General features: G+C 38.9%; 1 protein-coding gene across 1 annotated transcript in view; it reads right to left on the bottom strand.

Moving 5' to 3' along the window:
• Window positions 1-24,470, bottom strand: part of LOC140458362 (chondroitin sulfate proteoglycan 4-like) — an 85,483-nt gene that overhangs the window by 16,941 nt on the left and 44,072 nt on the right. Inside the window, exons 2-6 of the mRNA XM_072552794.1 lie at window positions 21,398-21,561; window positions 14,971-18,528; window positions 5,675-6,136; window positions 4,715-4,891; window positions 146-344 (exon numbers count right to left, since the gene is read on the bottom strand). Of these exons, the coding sequence (XP_072408895.1) occupies window positions 146-344; window positions 4,715-4,891; window positions 5,675-6,136; window positions 14,971-18,528; window positions 21,398-21,561 (4,560 nt within the window). The remainder of the gene's footprint in view (window positions 1-145; window positions 345-4,714; window positions 4,892-5,674; window positions 6,137-14,970; window positions 18,529-21,397; window positions 21,562-24,470) is intronic.

The raw sequence follows: 24,470 nt of genomic DNA, 5'->3' as shown, positions 1-24,470 counted from the left end.
ACCTTACTGCCCTGTTCACTGTGTTTAGTACAAAGTAGAATCGTGATAATGGAGTTTTACTGCCAGATGAGTTCAGTGGCTGCCACTAAATAACTGCAACATGTGGATGCGCCAGCCCAATAACTAATTATGATTCCCGTCTTACCGTTGTGCACAAAGATGATCTGACCACTGTTGATCTGTTCCTGGGTAAACTCCAGGATTCTGTCTTCCGAAGATGATTTGAGAGCCACGTGGCCATTGGATGGAGGCTTGATAGAATATATCAATTCTTCTGCAGGGGTATCTGGATCCTCACTGTTCAATAAATCCTGTGAGATCTCAGCAATGCTGTGTTCCCACATCTAAGAATAAGAATTATTTTCTGCCATTAGAAGTATTGAAAAAGGTGTATATTTCACTCAATATCAATTCTCAAATATTAATTGTGTCATTGTTGGGACCCAAATTGATCATCAAATGCTAACATACAAACATTTCTTAGGAGCAGGAATATGCCATTCTGCCCTTTGCTTAGTAATTTGTACAGGTTTTAGTAGTCTTTGGTTTTGTAAAGATACCCAATATAGAAAACTCTCTCTATTACAGTGATTCTTACATAGTTCATGGGTTTGTCAAAATGACTCTGCCTGCAGCATCCACGGAGCTAATTCCACCTAAATGACCTTATCCTTTGCTCAGATGTATCCTTTAACCTCTCAAGACCGTGTCAGATAGAAGCCCCTCTCTTCTTTGTATCTCAGTTTATTATCTGCTGTTTAAAATGGAGAAGAGAGCATCAGACACAAGAATACATCTAACTAGATAAGAAACAAAGTTTGAGAAAGGCTCTTGCAACTTGAAAGAGGAACATGGTTGACCAGAGCTAATGGATAGGAGAATCGACGTTTCAGGCATCAGTCCTTCTTCAGGAAAGGGCTGATGCCCGAAACGTTGATTCTCCTGCTCCTTGGATGCTGCCTGACCTGCTGCGCTTTTCCAGCAACACATTTTCAGCTCTGATCTCCAGCATCTGCAGTCCTCACTTTCTCCTCAGAGCTAATGGATAATCAACTCCAGCATATTGCACTAAATGGACAATCAAGGTGAGGTACTTCATCCTGGATGGTAGGGGTATGCTTCTAGAGTCTTGCCAGAGTTACACTCATCCAGGCAGGTAGGGAATAGTGCCTTGTAGCAAATGGACTGAGCTAACATACTAGAAAACTATTGCATTGGTAGAAGTACAAATGCAAGAATAAAATCAGGCAGTACACTGATCATTAATACAGAAGGTTGTACAGTTAGTTATCTGTTAGAAGAATAATATCCAGTCCAGAGTAAATGCTATTTGATATACATTGGGTTAGATCATTAATGGATAGAATGCAATATATAAATAATATTGACAAGAAGCCACATCAGAACATTAATTATGCCCCTTTGGAATATCAACTCACAGCAAGTCCCAAAGGGGTATTAATTAACAGCATGCCCTAAATAATAATGGAAACAAAAATCAGAAAGAAGTCTTAGCGAAGAGTGTAGTAGAATACAACTTCAAAAAATATGTAATATACAGTGATTATAGCTCTCCAACTAATATTAGTTCTGTTCTCCATGATTTCTCAATCCAGTAAAATATATTGAACTACATATTCTTAATAGATTTGACCCTATCTTTTAGGCTGGTAAATTCTTCCTCATCTCTGAATGACTGATGATAAAGCAGCATCCTCGTTCTCTCCAACCTGATAGATTGTGACACTCATATCACCAGTCATCAGTTCAAAAAGAGTTTCTATTTAATAGAGATTAAGTTACACTTGAGCACACAATACAGCAATGACATCACAACTGTAATCTCTACATCTGATACATATCTTTTATTAATTTGATTGCCTCCCTACCAAGAATTAGGAAAGAAACTCTGAGAAACAAAAATATGCTTGAAACCATCAGTAGGTCTGACAGGAGGAAAGAACAGAAATCAACATTTCAGGCATGGATGCAGCATCAGAACTGGGTCATATTAGCATTTGAAAAGAAACATTAAGGTGCTATATAAAGTCAAGATGGAAAGAGTAAAGGAAAAAAATACCCCAAAATGAACACATGCACAAGAGTGACCAGCAAAGTGCTTAGTATAGAACAGGAGATGGTTAAACAGGCAAAGAACATAGAGATGGAAGGACGAAAATCGAGCAAAGAAAAGCCACTTTAACAACAACAATCTGTCTTTTGTAAAATAACTTTAATGTCGCTTCCAAGACACTTCACTTGAGTATTAGAAAGCAAAATGTGAGCGTGGACCACATGAGAAGATACAGGGCAAATTAACACTTTAGTTTTTAATGAATGACTGAGGGAAATAAAGTCAGGATGCTGAGACAAAGAAATAAAAACATGGAATTCCAGAGCTTAGGATCCAGGCAGCCATGTCAGGACAGGATTTCCAAACAATTCAAAACAATATTGGGACACATATCCAAAATACCATGACACAGTAAGCTGAAATAAAAAGCACACAAGGCTGGAAATATTCAGCAGATTTGGATAATCTGTGGAGAGCTGAGGTTTTACCTCTCATCTGCTTTGATGCTGAGCTGTGTATTTCCAGCACATCCTGTTTTCATTTTTAATAAATTCAGTGAGCTGGCAGTATATACTAAAGTCTGGCTCAAAATTGCCACCTTGTGTCTATCCCCAGACACACTGCCGCCCAGTGTTCAAACCCAGAAACACTGCCACCCAGTGTCTATCCCCAGAAACACTGCCACCCAGTGTCCATCCCCAGAAATACTGCCACCCAGTGTCCATCCCCAGAAATACTGCCACCCATTGCCAATTCCCAGAAATACTGCCACCCATTGCCAATTCCCAGACCTCCCACCCAATATCTATGTACAGGCATATGGCTATCCATCTTCAGAAATGATGTGGAAGAGCCGGTGTTGGACTGGGGTAGACAAAGTTAAAAATCACTCAACACCACGTTATAGTTCAACAGGTTCATCCGGAAGCACTAGCTTTTGGAGCGCTGCTCCTTCATCAGATGGTTGTGGAGTATAAGATCATAAGACACAGAAATTTAGAGCAAAATATTACAGTGTCATGTAACTGAAAAGTTATATTGAACAATCCCTAAATAAACTGCCACCTAGTGTCCACCCCCAGAACAAGATCAAAAGTCACACGACACCAGGTTATAGTCCAACAGATTTATTTGAAAACACTAGTTTTTGGAGCGCTGCTCCCGATGAAGGAGCTGCACTCCGAAAGCTTGTGTTTTCAAACAAATCCATTGGACTATATCCTGGTGTCATGCGGTGTTTGACCTTGTCCAACCCAGTCCAAGACTGGCACCTCCACATCATCCCCAGAACCACCCAGGGCCCATCCTCAGGCACATTGGCACCCAAGGTCCATCCCCAGAAATACCCAGTGTCCACGCCCAGACACATTGCCACTCATTGTTGAGGTCTAGTATCTACTATTTCAAATAAACCTAAAAAGAGGTTGGACAGCCCTAATGGTGCACCTCAACAAGAACAAAAGTGAAGCGGTCAACAGAAATGTATCATAATTAAACTGGAATGTCAACTCTGGAGTTTATGATGCTCCTTCACCCCAAGGAGACCACTGTTGTTCAAAGGCCTCCACAGGGCTGGTATACTCTGATCTCCACTTTCTAATCCCAGGACATTCCACCCACTGCGCATTCACAGAAAGATTGCAATCCAAATGCTGTCCTCAGCATCGTTGCCACCCCAGCTTCCAATCCTGCAAACAGTGAGTCGTAGAGTCATTAAGAAGTACAGCACAGAAACAGAACCTTCAGTCCAACCTGTCCATGCCAACCAGATATCCCAACCCAATCTAGTCCCACCTGCCAGCACCCGGCCCATATCCCTCCAAACCCTTCCTATTCATATACCCATCCAAATGCCTCTTAAATGTTGCAATTGTACCAGCCTCCACCACTTCCTCTGGCAGCTCATTCCATACACGTACCACCCTCTGTGTGAAAAAGTTGCCCCTTAGGTCTCTTTTATATCTTTCCCCTCTCACTTTAAACCTATGCCCTCTAGTTCTGGACTCCCTGACCTCAAAGAAAAGACTTTGACGTTTACCCTATCCGTGCCCCTCATAAATTTTGTAAACCTCTATAAAGGTCACCCCTCAGCCTCCTACGCTCCAGGGAGAACAGCCCCAGCCTGTTCAGCCTCTCCCCATAGCTCAAATCCTCCAACCCTGGCAACATCTTTGTAAATCTTTTCTGAACCCTTTCAAGTGGCATGGAAAGTTTAAATTATCCCGCACTATGCTCATTTCTCATATTGATGAATGCAAAATTCATAAAATAATTGCTAAAATCTAACTTATTTTGAATTAGACCTGAAAAAAAAACAATGTTCATTCAGGCAGATCTTTATAAAAGCTTTTGAATTGGGCAAAGTTAGAAGTGATTTTGATACCTTTTTAACTTAAACCATCCCTTTGCTAATATGTAAGGAACTTCTAACAATGTCAAAAAAAACACAAGTCTGTATGTGGTAGCAGTGCTAGAAATCGCTTATTTGGCTCTCCTAAACATGGAGAGTTTGGAGGTGTTAGCAAAGAGTGCCATTCCTTGCAGTGAATATATTTGGTCTACCAGTGGTTAAATCTTTAACTTGTATTACCCAGTAGATTCATTCTAGGAATGAGGAGTGAATATAAACTACACTGTTACCTTCAATTCAGTATTAATGGTAACAACAGGAGCCTCGTCATTAACGGGGATCACAGTGACAATAACTGACTTTGGCTCACTCTGTCTGTCAATCTCAGACATATTGGCAATCACGGTGAAGCTGTCCATCAATGTTTCACTGTTATCATGAAAATAAAACACTGCTTCTTCTTCCACCTAAAAATGTGCAGAAAAGGAATATTAGGAAAGAAGAACACAGCAACATTAAACTAATTATTTAAATCAAAAGAACACCATATACATCACAGACCCAGTTACTGCACTTCAGTGGGTATTTTGTGCATTTCATTGGCACTTTCGTTTTACTCATACGTCCACTGTTTATAATGAACAAAGAGCACAGATGTGCCTCATGTAGGGGAGGGTCAGTGTTGGAACAGGTGAGTTCCAAAAGACAAGTAAGAACAGAGATATAGATAGAGTTGACGGGAAGGAACATTTCCCCTTGATGGAAGGATCAGTGATCGAGGGCATGGGTTTAAGATAATGGGCAAAAGGTTTAGAGGAGATGTAAGGAAAATCAATTTAACCCATAGGGTGGAGGGAATCTGGAACTCACTGTCTTTACGGTAGCAGAGGCAGAAACAGTCATAACATTATACTTCTTTTCAGAAATATTTAGATGGATACTTGTGATGCCAAGGCGTACAAGGCCAAATTCAAGAAAATGGGATTAGAAAAGTTGGGAGCTTGTTTTTGACTGGCACAGATTTGATGGGCATTTTTCTGTGCTGTGGATCTCTAGTATTATTTTTAGGCAAAACTAAACAATGCAGCCAACTGTAAAGTTGAGGGCACCCACTGCTTTTCAGAACATGCATTTGGCAGTATGCAGAAAGATTTCTCTACATCGGTGGCAAGTGTTGGCTGCATAACACATACTGAGGGCAATTAGACAAGAGAAAGGTGACCAACAAAAGAAAATACCATTCAATCTACCTCTTGCATAGTAAAAGATGTAACACTTCCTTCAACAACGCTTTGTCGTCCAATTCTGCCATGTTTTGGAGTTTTGGTAACATAAAATTCAAAATTTGATGAGGTAAGATAATTGGAAACATTTAGGATATCTCCAGTGAGGACCCGTGCATCGCCTTCTTTCACGGAGATATTCTGTGTCACTAAGATAATTACATCAGGAATGAGTTCCACCAGCACAGTTAGTCCATCCACCGTTTTAAATCCATTGGTAACATCAAGAACAAATGCATCCCCCTGAGTGCTGAATCTGGAATTAAGGTATTGAACTCTGCCTCTGTTTATGTCATCTTGAGAAAATGACTTGAGGGGTTTCTGTTGTTCAGTCAGTTGGCTCTCAGTAACCATGACCAACTGACCATGCACAGGAGCAGTTTTCACAGTGTAGATTAAATCTGATGGAACACTGTCATTGTGAGAAACCTGTCCAAGAAAAGCACATAAAATAAAACACACTTAGTTAAAACATAAATAATAGATTGATTGTTGTTAACTGAATCACCAATATAGACATCATGATTTTACAGGCCAAGGCAAACAAATGGAATGAGCTGCCAGAGGAAATGGTGGAGACTGGTACAATCACAACATTTAAAGGCACCTGGATAGACAGATGAGTAGGAAGGGTTTAGAGGGATGCTGGCCAAATACTGGCAAATGGGACTAGATTAGGTTAGGATACCTGGTCAGCGTAGACGAGTCGGACCATGCAGTACAGCTCTATGACTCTAAATATCAACCATGGGATTTTGTTAGTATCTTGTCTTACAATTCTTACCGTATATTCTTGTGTCAATTTGAAAGGAGGATCCACAAGGCTTCCACAACAGACAGTCTCATGTTTGGTCTCAATAGACAATCAGCATTAGGGAAATATCACTTTCAAAATGTTTAAAGTGACAATCAACCATCAGAATAATCAGAAGTTTCTCTGACTGTGTGGTGACTGTCAGCCTGTGTCGCACATACTGAGGAAAATGTTCAAAAAACACTGAGGCCATCAGACAAGGGAAGGATGGCCACCAAAGAACAGAGAAATTTTGAACAATCACATGGTGGCATAATGGTTAGCATTGCTGCCTCATAGTACCAGGGATCCAGGTTTGATTCCAGCCTTCGGTGACTACATTGCATATTCTCCCCATGTCTACATGGGTTTCTTCCAGGTGCTCCAGTCTCCTCCCCCAATCCAAAGTTGCTCAGGCTAGGTGTATTAACCACAGTAAATGTGGGGATGGAGTGGGATACTCCTCAGAGGATTGATGCAGATTCAATGGACGGAATGGCCTCTTTCTGGTTTGTGGGGTTTCTAAGGAAATAACCTTTCTAAAAATCTGGGGTTTTTTTCAGTGTTGCTCTTTTGCTTCATATCCTTTTATACATTGATCAATTTTTCTTAACAATCTCAAATTTTAAATTAACAATAGACCCAGAGTCAGTTACCATCCATACATAGTACAGCTTACTAACTTCACTCTTGAAGATCTGGTAGGAGGTTCTAGACCATACCCTCTAGTCCTAGTCAGACTGATCAGTGGAAACACTTTGTTACTAACTGCCCTATTATTTCCTCATAATATTGATTAGTTCCCATCTTAACATCCAAAATCCCAGGAAATACAATACTTCTTTTGAGAAATATCTCCTTGTAATTTAATGACTTAACCCTTGGAGTCTAAGTATCATGCTGGTCAACCCACACTGCATTTCCTCCAAGGCCAGTATATCTTTTCCATCTACTCAGGATTGCTGACAGTGTTCTACAACACTTTGACCAGGGATTTGTGTAATTGAAATGAAACTTCTAAGCCTTGTATGGTGAGCGTTCCATTGGCGTTTCTTTTAAGCTATAGTCTGTAAGCAATTAGATTTTAATGATCTGCGTACCTGGACCCCCAAGTCTCATTGGAATTTGACTCTTTGTAGTTTTTCACAATTTAGGCTTTTAAAGTCTTTTGAGTTGATTTCCTTATTTTTGCATAGTTGCTGAGATTTTACTGTTCAGTGGGAAGCCTGTACTTTGTGGATACTCAGTGAATCAAGCAAGTTTACTCCTGGTCTACTACTTGCTATGTGAGAAATATACATCAGGAGTCAGTCAGCATTCTCAACAGTCTGAGCTCAATATCAAACTTACCCAGTCACCACAGCACATTTTTCAGAAAATTTCCTCTATATATGATATTAAGAAGAGTTGCAGCCCCAGCTAACACCATTAGTAAAATGTCACAAAGCATAAATTCATAAAATTCTGTTAAACGTTAAATCTCACACATCATGATCCCATTAATTGAATTTCCAAAATAAAGTTTAAAAAAGGACACAGAAGCATGAAAAATACTGCTTCTTCCATCCATCCGGTCCCAAATCTCAATCGCCCACTTCCTCAAATATCCAGAAAGTTTTTATTTCAAATATCCCACACCCTCTGTCTTCCACTCCCCAGAGTCACCATTCCAGATGTTCACTGTTCTTTGTGCAAACAAGTTAAATCTAAGCTGTCAACATCTTCGCTCGTATAAGCTTCAGCCCAAGTTCTCAGCTTTGAAGTTTCTAACTATCTCAACAGATTATTGGAATACAATTCATATAATATTTATTCTTGAAAAAAATATCTCTCCTAACTCTACTTCACCAGAGTAAACAATTTCAGATTCTTCAACCTGACATCATAGCTGAGCTATTTTTAACTGGCTAAATAAGAACATTATGGCTGTTGGATGGAAACTATCCAAGTAGCATGTAATTCACCTTGTGCTATCATGCTAGTCACATAATACATTAATGGAGTTACTGACTGAACAGTCATTGATCTCCATCAACAGACCTAGACATGAGATAAATAAACTCCCAGCGGAGGAGAGCTTTGGGACCATTAGATCCGCAGGTCACTTGTTTTTCTAAATCACACCTCATGTTTCTACCAGATGCCAAAATCCTGTATTTTGAGGGAAGTCTATCTAATCTTTGTTTGAATGAATCAATACTAACCATTTCCATTGTCTTTTTAGGGCTCTCTTTCATAGGCTGACTGCTCTCGCTCACTGAAATATCGTTTCCGCCAATTGATTTTGAGTTTGGCTCCCAAGGCCCTACCCAACCCTTTGACAGCAGGTTGTATCTTCTGTCCTGGACCATAAGACATAGGAGCAGAATTAAGCCAGTTGACCCATTGGATGTGCTCTGTCTTTTGATCATGGCTGATCTCCTGCCTTCTCCCTATAACCTTTGATTCCCTTACCAATCAAGAACCTATCGATCAAGGTGAAACAACTGGTCCTAGTCAACATTATCTAGTCCTTTAGAATCCTGAAGAGTGTAATCAAGGAATGCCTTATCTTCCCAAGCAAAAACATGCCTAACCTACAGCCATAGAGATCTAAAGCACAGAAAAAGGCCCCTTAGCCCACCCCATCTGTGCCAGACAAAAACAAGTACCTGTGTTTCTCCATTCCTCTCATCACTCTGGCTGCTCTCTTATGTATGCTTTCATTATTGCAATATCCTGGCCAATACCACAATGATATAAATATAAATTATCACTGTTGAGACCATAACTATACAGAGTATTTCAACCAAGGTCACACCACTGATTTATAACGTGACAGAATTATTTCACTGGTTCAGCTCAATTTTGATCTTTTAACACATCCCACCATCTGTTTTGGTTTATTCTGCCACCGAGGATTGTTGCAATAGATTTATTTATCATCTATCAAGATCACTTTGATCTCTGTCACTTTTCATACACATTATTTTCTTCTAATTAAGTAATAATCAGTTCTTCAATGTGTTGTCCCTTTTGTGAAGCATTTTGAATTTCTTTCCTTGGAATTTTATTTGCCACCTGTCTTCCCAGCATAGTCTAATTCTCCTGTTGCTCTTTCTGTTCAGTGTTTCAGTCCACAGTTCCATTAGTTTTGAATCCATAGAGTGACAGCAGGAGATGCAAAAGAAACATTTCCCTTTTTGATACCAAAACTAGCAGGAAAGGTTGGATAGGCTGTCTTGCTTTTTATTATAAAACAGAATACAGAAGGGAGATCAATAGAGGTTTAAAAGAATGTAAAAGAACTTAATAGGGTACACATAGAAAAGGTGTTTTAGTGTGTGTGTTTTTCAGTAGACTTTACACAGAGGGTTGAGAATGTGGAACCTACTATTATGTGGAAACCGCATGGTGAATACCGCAAATATGTTAATAAGAAAACTATACAAGTATATGAAGGAGAAAGGGTTAGAAGGATATATTGATAGGGTTCTACAAGGAGCAGAAACTCCAGATCAGATCAAATGTATTCTCTGAATTCAAATATGGCTAGTGTGGTACCTTTTGGGATGCCTTTTTATATTTTATATAAGCGCAGGTTGTTATGACTGTTCGTTGTAATGTGCTTGGTGCGCCAAGTTTGGATCTTCCTGGCTCTTTTACAGTCTAATTGCTGAACGAAATAAATAAAGTTTGAAAAAAAAGGAAACATTTTGATAACTGAGAAATTAGATGGGAAATTACACAACATGGACCATTTAACACAATCAGAAGGATGAACATTTTACATTAAATGTAAAAGATGATAGGTGGGAGTTAAATAAGAGTATAGTAATGCTTAGAGAATTTCTCCAAGTACTAAATTTACCTTAGTAAACCTATTCACCCGGGATTAATCTCAAGGACACAAACTATGGACTACAAAGCTGCTTTAATAGTTGACATGCAGAAGCTAAGTTGCATTCTCACAGACAACCAGAAGCAAGATATTTAAATGAGAGGCAATAAAGCTTCAGAAGTAATTCCAGATTCCGTAGTGAGCATGAAGAAAGACAAGTAACTGTTTCACTTCATTAATATACACATAAAGGAGAAGGTCAAGCTTGAATCCTCAGGCAAAAGTAATGAGTACATTTTCACAGCAGTGGGGATTGCCAAGCAAGTGGTATCAATTATCCTGAGACAGAATCAAATCTTACAAAAGAATTTTGGAAGTAGTCAAACAGATTTCCTATACACAAAAAGGCCAGATATCACAGCTGTAAAGTGTAAGAGAGAAAAAGGTGTCACATCACCACCAGATGGTAGTATTAGACAGTGCAGATCTCCACTTGCACTGTTAACAATATCGATACATGCACTATCTAGAACTATATACTATTGGATCACCCACTTCAGAAGGATGGGAAGCAAGAAATGTCTTACAGGATTAAAACCCTTGGAACTCTGGCTCCCACTCTCAGAGTCCTACAGCACGAAAACAGCCCCTTTCTTCCAACCAGTCCATGGTGAACATCATCCCAAATTAAACTAGGCCCAGCTGCCTGCTCTGGCCCATACCCTTCCAAACCTTTCCTGTTCATGTACTTAACCAAATGTCTTTTGAACATTGCATTTGTACCCACATTCACCACTTCCTCAACAAGTTCATTCCACAGGCAAACCACCCTCTATGTAAAAAAAGGTTTCCCCTTATGTCTTTTCAAAAATCTCTCTTTTCTCACCTTAAAAGTGTGCTTTCTGGTCTTGAAATCCCCCATCCTAGTGAAAATTCAACTACCATTAACTCTACCTATAACCTTCATGATTTTATAAACTTCTATAAGGTGGTCTCTCAATGTCCAAGGCTTCAATGAAAAAAAACTCCCAGCCTATCCAACCTTTCCTTATAACTCAAACCTTCCATACCTGCTAATATCCTGGTAAATCTCTTCTGAACCCTCTCCAACTTAACAGTATCCTTCCTATAACTGGGCAACCAAAACTGAACACAGTATTCCAGAAGAGACCTCACCAATGTCCTGTACAACCTCAACATGATGTCCCAACATTCTCAAAGAACTGAGCATTGAGATCAAAGATGCTACATGCCTTTTTAACCCACCCTGTTTATATGTGATGCAATCTTCAAATCCCATTGAGAGATATTAAGCAAAGTTGAGGGAGGGTTTATTAGAAATTGGGGTCCCCTTTAAACCTATCCAGTGAGCATTCCATATTTGATATTTCCTGTGCAGTTTGATACTTCATTTAGAGTCATAGAGTCATAGAGATGTCTAGCATGGAAACAGACCTCTCGGTCCAACCCGTCCATGCCGACCAGATATCCCAACCTAATCTAGTCCCACTTGCCAGCACCCAGCCCATATCCCTCCAAATCCTTCCTATTCATATACCCATCCAAATGCCTCTTAAATGTTGCAATTGTACCAGCCTTCACCACATCCTCTGGCAGCTCATTCCATACACGTACCACCCTCTGTGTGAAAAAGTTGCCCCTTTGGTCTCTTTTATATCTTTCCCCTCTCACCCTAAACCTATGCCCTCTCGTTCTGGCCTTCCCAACCCCAGGGAAAAGACTTTGCCTATTTATCCTATCCATGCCCCTCATAATTTTGTAAACTTCTATAAGGTCACCCCTCAGCCTCCGATGCTCCAGGGAAAACAGCCCCAGCCTGTTCAGCCTCTCCCTGTAGCTCAAATCCTCCAACCCTGGCAACATCCTTGTAAATCTTTTCTGAACCCTTTCAAGTTTCACAACATCTTTCCGATAGGAAGGAGACCAGAATTGCACGCAATATTCCAACAGTGGCCTGACCAATGTCCTGTACAGCCACAACATGACTTCCCAACTCCTGTACTCAATACTCTGACCAATAACGGAAAGCATACCAAACGCCTTCTTCACTATCCTATCTACCTGCGACTCCCCTTTCAAGGAGCTATGAACCTGCACTCCAAGGTCTCTTTGTTCAGCAACACTCCCTAGGACCTTACCATTAAGTGAATGCATGGGGACAAAAGTTAAGCTGGCATCATGAGCAGCTGCCTTGGATCAATGGCCAAGAGGCTACAGATAGATGATTGAATTGGCAGAGATGGTCCACTTCCAAAATAATGTATTTCAACAGGGATAGTTGGGGAGGGGGAGATATGAGCAAAAGCAAAGGCTTGAGCCACCACCTCTTGAAGAAAGACCAGGAATTCCTCAACATCAGCCTGAGTGAAGAACAAAGACAGCTGCCACTAAAGACTGAAAAAACATCAGATGTGAAGGAGCACTGTCTCTATTTCTCTTTTTTACAGGACTCAGGATCAGTTAAACATTCTAATCTGTCATGGGGTACACATTTCTTTTCTTTACCTAATTAACCAAAGTACCAAATCTAAACTAAATTTATTGAGAAACCCATCAGAAAAATTGCTAGAAATCATTGACTAAATTAGGTAACCATGATCTTGTACCAGCTAAAATCAAAATTATGGAAGAATGGAATAAGTCATTGGAAAGGACACTGATTTACCTGATTATTTATTTATTTCAGGATCTGATAACAGGTGAATAGTAAAATTCTCTTGATAACTCAGTTAATAATCACTACAACAAAACCACATTGTTTAAAGCTTTAGTCAAAATTCAAAACCTGTACTACAGCAGCTGACATCAACTAGGGCAGATATTAGGTGTCATAATTATCCCTGGCAACCTTAGAAATAAGAAGGGGGGAATGGTAGGAAATAGTAGCAAAATTTTAACAAGGCAGCTTTAATGTATCTCCAGTACCTGGACATAAAGCTGGAAGAATGAGAATTTATTATGCAGGCAGTTAATGATCAAGGAAGACTGCAAACATTTTATCATTTAATTGAAGAAACAAAGAATAATAGAATTCAATTTAGTTTGTTAATTAATTACACTGAACCAACAGATTGGAGTGTAATTAATTATCATCAATAAAATTCAGGGTTGATGTAGCAATATGTGAATGGGAAGAGCTAGATTATTTGTTTGATTGACAGAGACAGAGAAGTTAAAACTGGAGTGGAGAAGCCAGCAAAGAACACTCAAGTTTTATATTTGTTAATCAGAGCCTGGAAGTCAGGGAAATACATTAACCATTAAAATACCAGCACTTTCACAGCATTCCATCATTCTCCAAAGTAGATGTATTTTGAGGTTTGCACCCACACACTGGGACAGTGGTAAGGTATATGAACAAACAAATTTGAATTTATATACTTTTATCATATTTGTGAGTTATCCCAAAGCATTTTATCAATCAACACATTACTAGAGTCACCCAGATAACTGATGATGGTAAATGTGGCAGTCAACTTGTTTATTGCAAAATATCACAAACAGAAAAGAATGACTGATTAATATGTTTTGAGTGTTAATGGAATATTGATTCATTAAGACCAGGAGAATGCCTAAATTCTTTTTGAATAGTTCAGAGGAGTGTTTCACATCTGAACAAACAAACAACCTGGTTTTAATATCTCAATCAAAATAGCACTTTGATGCAACACTCCCCCAAGATTGCATTGAATTGCCAGTGTAAATTGTGTGCTTTGGTGTACAATAGGGCTTGAACTAACCAACAACTTAACATACTTTATACTAAGACAAATCTATGCTTGCAAGAAAAAAAAATTGGCTGCATTGGCCAAATAACTCAACAACAAAGGAAGTGTAGTAAAAACAGTTTACTAAGGCCAATTTCAATACTTCTGTGATTAAGAAATAAATTCTAGATACACATTGTAACTTTAACTGAACAACCTTAAGTAAATAATATTAAAGCACTCATCAACTCCAGGGGTCTGTCTGGAGAGAGCTTGTCAATTTATTCCTAGTGACTAATCTTGTTTATTAACACCTTAAGGGTTTCCTGTCATCTAATCTAGATGCAATTTAAGCTATTTCTCACAGCCCCTTAAAATAACCAGAGGTTTGGAGTTCTAATAGTGAACTGTTCTCAAATTAACCATTGATCTAAAGCAGGTGTAGCCAATCAGATCCATCTGGCGGCAGCAATTCAATTCTTAAAAAAAATCTAGGCAAATAATTTGGTTTCTCTGCTGGTAATTAACAACCTCAAGATTGTGCCTGTAGGAGGAGGAGGCAAATGATTCAATCACTCCAACAGACAAATCTTTGTGCACAAGCAATCTCTTCAAACAGAACTATTGAAGGAAACATCAACTTCTTTGCATAAGTAACCAATTTTCATTCACTTTGGAAATATGCTATCACTCTGCGTAAGCATTCAGCTGAACGAGTTTGGTTTAAGGACTTTGGTTAGCAAAATAGCTGCATGATTTGAATGCTGCCAATTTAATTGCTTTTTAAATAAATCAGTGTTACTAAAAAGAGGCAGAATATCTTCTTAACTAATCTCACTTTAATCTTCCTCCACAGTGTGAGTTGGTGCATTCACAAAGGTACAAGTTAGAGGGAATTATTAATTAAATAGTTTATACTTACAAGGAGTTGATCTCTCCAAATTTTCTTTGCTTCCCCTTGGTTGACAAAGATCTTTTTATTGTGTACCACAATTGGTGGGTGTTGATGGCTCTCCAAGAAGATTAAAATGGGAAAAGTTCCCTTTGTCTTGATCTCTTTCACTTCAACCGTAAAGTTAAAAAAATCTCTTGAATGCTGGCTGTTGTCATGACGATAAACCACTTGGTCATTATTTATATCTTTCTGCGAGAAAGAATGATTTGGTTCACCATTTACTAGAATTGCTCCATGTCTAGGCTCAAATGTTATCTGGTATATTATTTCCTCTTCACTCCAGATGTCCATATTGGACTCCACACCAAGGAGATAGCCAAGGATAGGCAACTTTTCTCCTTGGTGAACCAAGAATATGGAATTATTGACTATTCTCAGATATGGATCTAATGCATGAACTTCCAAGACAGTCCTGGTTTGATGCACACCATCAGACACTTGTAGCTGGAATGTTCCTTGTTGAGCTCCGTAATGTTTAAACAACACCTGTTTTTTTTCCATGTCTTCCTGACTGAAACGGGAAAGTTCATGAGCGGTGTCATCTGCAGAGACAATATTACCATTTGAGATACCCCATTTGGTATAAATCAATTGGGAATCATCAAAATCTGAGTCTGCATCATGAAAACGAAGCTCAGCTGTGGTTAACAAGTGTTGCCCATTTAATGTCACGTTAAATGTCTTGTTCACCACTCGAATTGGTGGCTGATCATTTACTGGTCTTATATAAATAGTCAGTGTGCCAAGAACCACATCTATCTCAGGGTCATCATCTTTAGACTGTTCCATAACAACAAAAACAATCTTGTCTTCCAAAGTTTCAGAGTCATCATGCTTATACATTAACTGCTCTTGCAGAATGTCATCATTGGTAAAGATTGTGATGGATTTTTCATGGTCTGGCTGCCTGATCAGTTTCCCATGCTGAGGACCCTGGGTGACATTGTACACAAAAGCAGTGGTACTCTGACCGAGAGTGAAAAGTTGATCTTTGGTGATTGTTTGTGTGCCTCCTTCTGTCACAACCAATGGCTTACTCATCAAAATTGGTACCTCTGGATCAATGCCAATCAATATTGGATAAGTATATACTGGTGAGTGTTGGTCTCCAACAAAAACCTGAAACTGGAAGCTGTCTTGGGTTTCCTCAGAATTTCTAACTGTTGCTTCATAAGTGAGACCTATTTGCTTTAAATCCTCTTGAGTGAAGGTAGAACCAACATTTAGCTCCTCATCCAGAACTTGCAACTTTCCTTTATCTGGAGACTTTAAAATAACGTACCTGAATAGATTAGAAGGGATCCTATGGCCTTCTATTGCAGCTTCCAGTTCATTTTGTGTAATCTGTCCTCGTCTAACATTATTTAACTCATTTGGAGATATCTTCAACAGTGTTATTTTAGCTCTCTTTATTTTTATTAAAAAAACATTATTTTCGAGGGTTTGCTGTCCAACTGTCACTGCAAATGTAAGTTTTTCTGTTATATCGTTTCTGCGAAACTCCGGATCTGTGCTGAAATAGCGAAGATACCCCTGTTCTATATCATTCTGATGGAATATCTTCACCTGTTTCCATTCCCCATTGTCATCAAATTTCTGCACCTCACCATAATATAATGGCTTAGTAATGTTATATAAAATATCCACCATCTGCTTGACTGCATTTGTCTCTACAGACAGATTGCTGATGGTGATTAGACTGACACCTCCTTGTGGAAGAATTAAACCAGTATTATTGCCCACTTGCACATCAGGTTTCAAGGCCACTATTCTCAAAGGAGTTGGGTCACTTGTTTGTTCCCCATCAGTGACCTGAAGCAATAATTCAGAAACCTTGGCCCCAGTATTAACATAACGAATATTTCCCAGTTTCAGATCTTGACATGAAAATTCTCCAATCCTCTGGCCAGGATTTCTCAAATCCTCCACAAAACCTGGATCTTTTCTATTAACTATTATAATTTTTAGCTCAGAACAAACATTGTCAACATCTACAATACGAATGATATCTGGCCCAAGGGTTTTCCTAGTATGTTTAAGAATTGTCATAAGATTTCCATTTGGGAAGATTAATTCTGGTGGGTTATTGACAGAGATTACCTTTATATTTAATGTGTATTGTTGACCCTGTTTTAAACAGTTAGAGATCCCTTTTTTACTATGAACAGAGATTTCAAATTTTAACTGGTCAAGTGACCCTTCAGATCCATCATGTTGATATGTTATATGATGATTGATTATGTCTAAAAGGGTGAATGCTTTCCTACCCTTTGCACCTGGAATATTCAGTTCCAGGGTACCATATCTTACATCTTGAATTATTTTGAAAACTACTTGAGAATTTCTTACTCCAAACCTGCTCAGATCAATTGTGGGATGAATGTGAATGAGCTCCAAGGTGGACCTTCCTGCTTCTTTTACAATTAATGGTGTCAGATTCAAGAAGCTAGTAAAATTACTGATGATTTTAGATATGTTCTTATCGAGTAAACAAGGTGCATTGGTGGTTAGGAGCTCATGAAAACTTGGTATTGGTGTTGCTGAAACTTCATCCTCCAATTTATTCTCCCTTTTCTCCATCCCTTTACTCTCTTCATCCTCACATACAGTACTAATACCCCTGGTGACTAATGCATCTACTAAACTTTTCTTTTCTAAGTTTACACGCATATTTTGAATACAACCAATGAAAGAGCCAGATATTGTTCCTTCCACTAACACGTAGGACAGTCCACGTTTAATTAATTCAAAAGAGGTTTTGTTGTCTATTCCACCAATGAACAGGTGCCCTCGGAGATCCAAATATGCGTCCTTATTGTTAATCAGTTGCTTTTGAGATAATTCATCATCTACTGTAATCTCTATAAAGTTTGTATTAAATAATAGCTTAACACTGTGCCATTTCCCATCACTAAGAAAATGAGTATTATTTAATAGAACAACTCCACCTCCATTATCAAGTAAAACACGGAGATGACCGTCTGTAATTTCTAAGATTATGAAGTCTGTCTGCCATCCTGCATGATAAAGCAATGGAGCTTGCAGAATTGTCGTTTTCAGAAAGCACTCAAATGTCCCCTCTTCTCTTGCATTCCAACTTGGAAAGGAGATATAGGATTTCGATCCCAGAAAGTTGCTGGGATAATCATCCCCTGCTATGATTACATTGCTGCATCCATCCTCTACCTCATAAACAGTTCTATATTCTGGATGTGGTTCAAGTGAGAATAAGATGTCATAATCATTGAACACAGCCTTGGAAATACAGCCTCTGAAATGACTGGCTTCCCTCGATAGGTAAGGGATCTTTGCCTCCCCAGGTCCACCCACGTACAGGCCATTATCAACATTCAACTTATTAAGATGGCCAAGTACTTCTACTGAAGTTGTGAAGAGGTCATCTACAGTCAAACTTAGGGTCTTGTTCTCATACACAAGATAAACATCATGCCAGACGAGATTGTTAAGTTTCAGCCCAGTCTGAGAATGCAATACAGTCTCTCCAGATCCAAGTTCTAATTTCACCTGAAAGATAAAAACACACAAGAAATACAATTTTAAAGGGAATCACAGAGGTTGGAAACAGTTAGATTCATAAAGCTGTCATTACCCTGTTCTGTTAGGTTGCATTAATCTTGTAATAATAATAAAAGACAGAGTGAACTTAAGCGAAGGAAAGCAACATACTGATTAGAAGGCTGACAAGAGGAATTTCATGTTCTGCAGAGTTTAACAGTACAAATGTCTATTCAGTGGAAAGACTTAGATCTTCATAAAAAACATTTGTTCAAGGGATGTGAGCATCATTAACCAGTGATTGACTGCCCATCCCTAATTACTTTGAGAGCAGTTAAGAGGCGACCATATTGTCTTTAGGCCAGACCAGATGAGGATAGCAGATTTCCTTCCCTAAAAATCTTTAGTGAACAATTATTGACAATGGTCACTCAGTCACCATTAGACTAGCTTTTTATTGCAGTTAAATGTTATCATCTCACACTGTGGGATTGAACCCTCATCCTCACAACCTTAGTCTCGGGTTCTGGATTACTAGTCCATTGACACCATCGCTACATACCTGTTTCCCCAAAGATTTGGAGCAGCTTCAGAAAGAAGAGGCAAGGCTCAGCTAGAAACAGAATATTGCAGAAATAAAGAGAGCAGAAACTTTGAGGTTGAATTGGCTATACACGGGACTTCAATAAACAGAATATTTCCAACCTAATGTTTCAATATCAATAGATTTCTTTTGCTGCATGTATTAAATGGCGTGGAAAGACAATACCTGGAATAAGATGTCTAAATATATTGACCCTAATAATCACTACTTTATCAACAGCCCTGTTACCTAAGAGATCAGTTAGCTCAGTTGGATGGATAATTGAGTGCTACCAACAGCATGTATTCAATTCCCACAATCAGCTAGGGTCACCATGAAGGACTCTCCTTCTCAACCTCTTCCCCTCGCCTGAGGCATGCTGACCCTCAGGTTAAACCACCACCAGTCATCTCTCTCAAATTTGTGCTTGAAAACCTTGATAACACAAGAAATAAGTGATCCTTCATCTTAAAACTTCTGTTAGTGACATTTTTCTTGGCAATACCTGGATTCTGCATTAGGCTTTGGAAATATTATTGTTTGCAATAACTCTAAGTGTACTTTAGATATAAATAATTACTCGTGGCATTATTGCTCTTTATATAAATATCATTGTTACAACTAGAGTCCATGTTCTAAGCACCAAGAAAATGAATTTAGATATAGCCAAGCAGATCCAAGTTTCTAGTTCAGTGGTGGGCACATCCTAATCACATTTATCTCCCTCTAATAAACATGCAATCTTAAAACATTAAATGGAATTTTTTTCTGGAGGTAACTCTTGAAAGGCAAAATCAGTTATCAACTAAAGGAATTTATTTTCTTCAGCTGCTAATTATGTCATCAGCAGGCTCTTGGTAGAATTATTTTCAAATAACTAGAGAAATTACCTATTGATGTATTTGGGTATTAGCACAATCATCCAGATATAGTGCCTGAATGGAGCCATGCTGTATGGGAAGCCCTTTCCTATGCTCTTGTTCTTCTGCTTACATGGGACAACCTATCAGTAACTGCTATGATTACTTGCAGATATTTTGGTGCATCTTTGCTCTTGACATCAGTTTTGCACAAATTCTATTTACAGGTAGCTTAACACCATATCCCAGAGTTCAGTATGACCAGTTCTCCATTAAAGGCAACCATCAATCTTTTGGCAGTTGTCAAAATTCTGTCTGCTGATCCATGTCCCTGAGCAAAAAATGAAATTGCTGGAAAAACACAGCAGGTCTGGCAGGATCTGTGCAGAGAAATCAGAGTTAATGTTTCAGGTCCAGTAACCTTTCTTCAGTATGGGTTTGCTGAAACGGCAACTGTCATGTAGAGGAGATCTTACAACTAACAGCATTGTGTTGCGTGTGACTGACAGAGAAAGAACCAGGTAGATGCACACTGAAGCTTTATAATAAGTAGTGCATGGACTTCACTGCAACGAGAAGTATGGCATTATTAGTGTTGCATTATGCATGTCAATCCATCATCTGATGGAATATTGCTGCAAAAGGAATCTGGACTAATCAACTCAATGGATTAAGAAGCAGCAGATGATCAGGTTGTATTGCTGGATAGACATTTAGTCGACTCCCTTTTGGGACAGGAAAAATCTTCTTCAGGAAACTAAATCTATAGGATCCATAGTAGATCATAACATACATGGCTATGAACATATTTTTGAAAATAGGAAAAATAATTTGGCTTGTTACAGGCAATCTTTACAAATCCTATACCCAGTATTTCTTTGTGGTTTCTCCTGCTCTGTTATTGTAGCTTTGGTGAAAACTCCATATAAATGGGGATTCTGCTGAATTCACCAAGGTGCCAAAGAAGGCCCAAGAAACAGTCATTGCTAAATTAGCTGTATATACTTATACAAGAATCGGCACTTCAAGCTGCCAAATTTGGAAATGGTTATGTTAGTAAATTCATTTGCAGCTGAATGGCATTGCTGTGTTTTTCAGCCTACACTCATCTACACCAATCTGAATTTCACAATGCACGGGCCCACTCTGGATGTACATGAAATTTACAAAATGCTTGTGTTGCAGATTAGGATATAATTGGTGGTCAAATGGTCCATTTATAGGAAAGCAAGATATCTCTGTTTGCTAAAAGTACTAACAAAGACTTCTCTATTCATCCAAGGAGGTACAGATGTACATTTATTTGGAGAGACATTTCCCCCAATGTGAAAATTATTCACTCTATTTGTTATCCATCTAAATGTATATAAGTATGGTTATTGTGGCTGTACCTCACAATTGTTTTGAATACATATTATCCCAGAGAATACTGTACCTGCAATACTCCAGCAAACAACTCCATCAGCAGGTAGTCACTTTGACCTGAAGCCAGGAAGAGAAGCCCATTTTGTTTACTAGTAAGGAACTTCATGGAGAGTCTGCTGGAGGTAAAAGCTTCACGTTCCTTCACCTCCATGTAACTGTCTCCAAAGAAAGACACTGCAACAAGCAAGAACATAAAATATCAGTAGACATGAACACAAGGAATGAAGCTCAAGATAAATCATTTATTTCTTGCCAATCTGCACCCAACTCCCTCCTATATCTCAATAAATTGACTTGTTGCTGAGGTACAGTTTAGCAGGTACTGGTTGTTCTCTGCCTAAATAACCACTCTTCATGTTTATGTTTAGAAAGCTATTCCACCACTGGAGGTATCACAACAAAACCAAACTCTAGTCTTGATCAACACAGTAAGTGCTGGAGAAGTTCAGCAGATCTGGCAGCATCTGTAGAAAGGAAAATGGAGTTAACATTTTGAGTCTAGTGACCCTTTGTCAGCCTTGATTGCTAGCTACTCAATCCTACTTCCAGCAAAGATGATCATTTTTGGATGAATTTTAACTCCTTCGTTATTTTTATTTCCAAGTTCAAATGCAACATCCCTAGTGCAACGCTGATCAGTGATCTCTGTAAAGGGTGGGAATGAAACTTGGGAATGTCCTTACAATAGTTAATTAAGAAATACAGTAGAAGAACATTATACAAGTTGAGATAAGTCAAAAGTATAAGTACTTCATTGAGAGTAAACCGAGCACTTTAGGATGTTCCATGATTGTGAAAGGTGGGACAGAAACACAAATTTTTGTCTCCCTCCTGCATGGAAAAGAAAAAGCTAGCAACCAGTTCTGAAGGATGATTACTGGACAAGGAAGGTTAACGCTGATTTCTCTCCACAGTTGCTGCCAGACCTGCTGAGTTTTTCCAGTAATTTCTGTTTTTGAAGCTAGCACTCATGCCTGAGATGGAGAAAAATATATCATGACATAGTTAGCAAGTCTGAGAAAAAAAGTCCACAAGAATACTAATAATTCGTTGAAGAGGTGAAAGTGTGTGAGTAAAGATACACTGTGGGTGGCCGGAGAGAAGAAGAAAGATGATGTGTGCCCTCTTTTTCCAGAAGATCTATCATCTACATTGCTAAAATGGCTTCATTCTTTTGCATGGAAAAAATTTTCAGTGATTTGGCTGCAGTCTGCTATTCATGAATTTGTACAGAGTAGAAATAGTGAGTGAGTACAAGTGCTGTTTTATGACAGGCCCAATAGAATGACTCACTATTTCCTGAGTTACTAGTTTCCCTCCAGAATATTTGTTTCTCTGACGAATGTCTAAAAGACTGAAATAGGTTGTTAGGCAGTAGTGCCATTAAAATATGATCAACAACATCACAAAGCTTTACTTGAGGACGGCAGGCACTCCAACTCTGGCTAACCCAACAGCTCTGTGCTTTATAACAAGTGATTATAACTTACTCAAAGGGGTTCTGCTTGCAGCTGCAGCACCAAGCTACTGCGAGGATTCACACAGCATGCATGCTTTCAAAGCAAATGTACATCAAAGAATAATCACAAACAGCGCTCTTTTTAAACACAAGGGCATTTTTTTCAGATATACATTTAGTTCTAGGGTAAGTATTTGACATTTCAGCTCCATAAATAGAATCTGCAACTTCCAATGTATTTTGACCTTAAACTTTCAACAATGAGAGGATCATCATTAAATTACTTCAGTAACACTACCACTTTTTATTACATTGCCATTTTGCTTGTACCAGTATTATTCTGGCTCCTCTGTCCCCATGTGCTTCCATTTTTTTTCCCAAAAGTAGTACCATGAAATCAAAAACATCCATGGTGTTACCATTCTGCAGACATTATTCATTTAGATTATTACAGAATCACAGAATTGCTACAGGGTAGAAGAAGCCCACTCGACCTATCACTCCTGCAGCAATTCTATTATTAACTAGTGCCATTTCCCCATATCCCTGCTCATGATTGCTCTTCAAAAAAAACATTCAATGCTTTCTTGAATACCTCAATTAAACCTGTCTCTATCACATTCCGGGCAGTGCATTCCATACCTTAATTACTTGCTGTATGAAAAGGCTTTTTCTTACAATCACCCTTGCCAGATTTGGCCAGCTATTACAGATTACTCCAATCCTGTTCTACAAGATGTCCAAACATGCACACTTTCTAGCAGTCATTGGGCAGTAGTGGAGAAGGAATCCTGATTAATTTCATAAAATAAAACAAAGAACTGTGTTTGCTGAATGTCTGAAATAAAAATAGAAATTGCTGGAGAAACTCAGCACATCTAGTAGCATCAGTGGAAAGAAAGCAGAGTGAATGTTTCAAGTCCAGAGACCCTACTCCAGTTCTGAAGAAGGGTCACTGGACTGAAATCATTAACCCTGTTAATTACTCCTTTGTCCCCAAGCAATGAGGCTTTGAAATGGCAGTGACCATGTAATCTGGACCAATTCTAACATATTTTCTTTTTTGAGTTAGTCATAGAGATGTACAGCCTGGAAACAGACCCTTTGGTCCAACCTGTCCATGCAAACCAGATATCCCAACCCAATCTAGTCCCACCTGCCAGCAAACGGCCCATATCCCTCCAAACCCCTCCTATTCATATACCCATCCAAATGCCTCTTAAATGTTGCAATTGTACCAGCCTCCACCACATCCTCTGGCAGCTCATTCCATACATGTACCACCCTCTGCGTGAAAAAGTTGTCCCTTAGATCCCTTTTATATCTTTCCCCTCTCACCCTAAACCTATGCCCTCTAGTTCTGGACTCCCTGACCCCGGGGAAAAGACTTTGTCTATTTATCCTATCCATGCCCCTCATGATTTTATAAACCTCTATAAGGTCACCCCTCAGCCTCCGATGCTCCGGGGAAAAGAGCCCCAGCCTGTTCAGCCTCTCCCTGTAGCTCAAATCTTCCAACTCTGGCAACATCCTCCTTTCAGAATTAAAGCTCGGTGTTGATGTAAAGAAGGATACTTGAAAACTTCTAGAATAAACCAGATTAATTTATATTAAGTTGTAAAGC

The sequence above is a fragment of the Chiloscyllium punctatum genome, chromosome 33, assembly GCF_047496795.1.
Source record: "Chiloscyllium punctatum isolate Juve2018m chromosome 33, sChiPun1.3, whole genome shotgun sequence".
In the NCBI taxonomy this organism is placed as follows: domain Eukaryota; kingdom Metazoa; phylum Chordata; class Chondrichthyes; order Orectolobiformes; family Hemiscylliidae; genus Chiloscyllium; species Chiloscyllium punctatum.
This window is presented reverse-complemented; position numbering and strand designations above follow the sequence as displayed.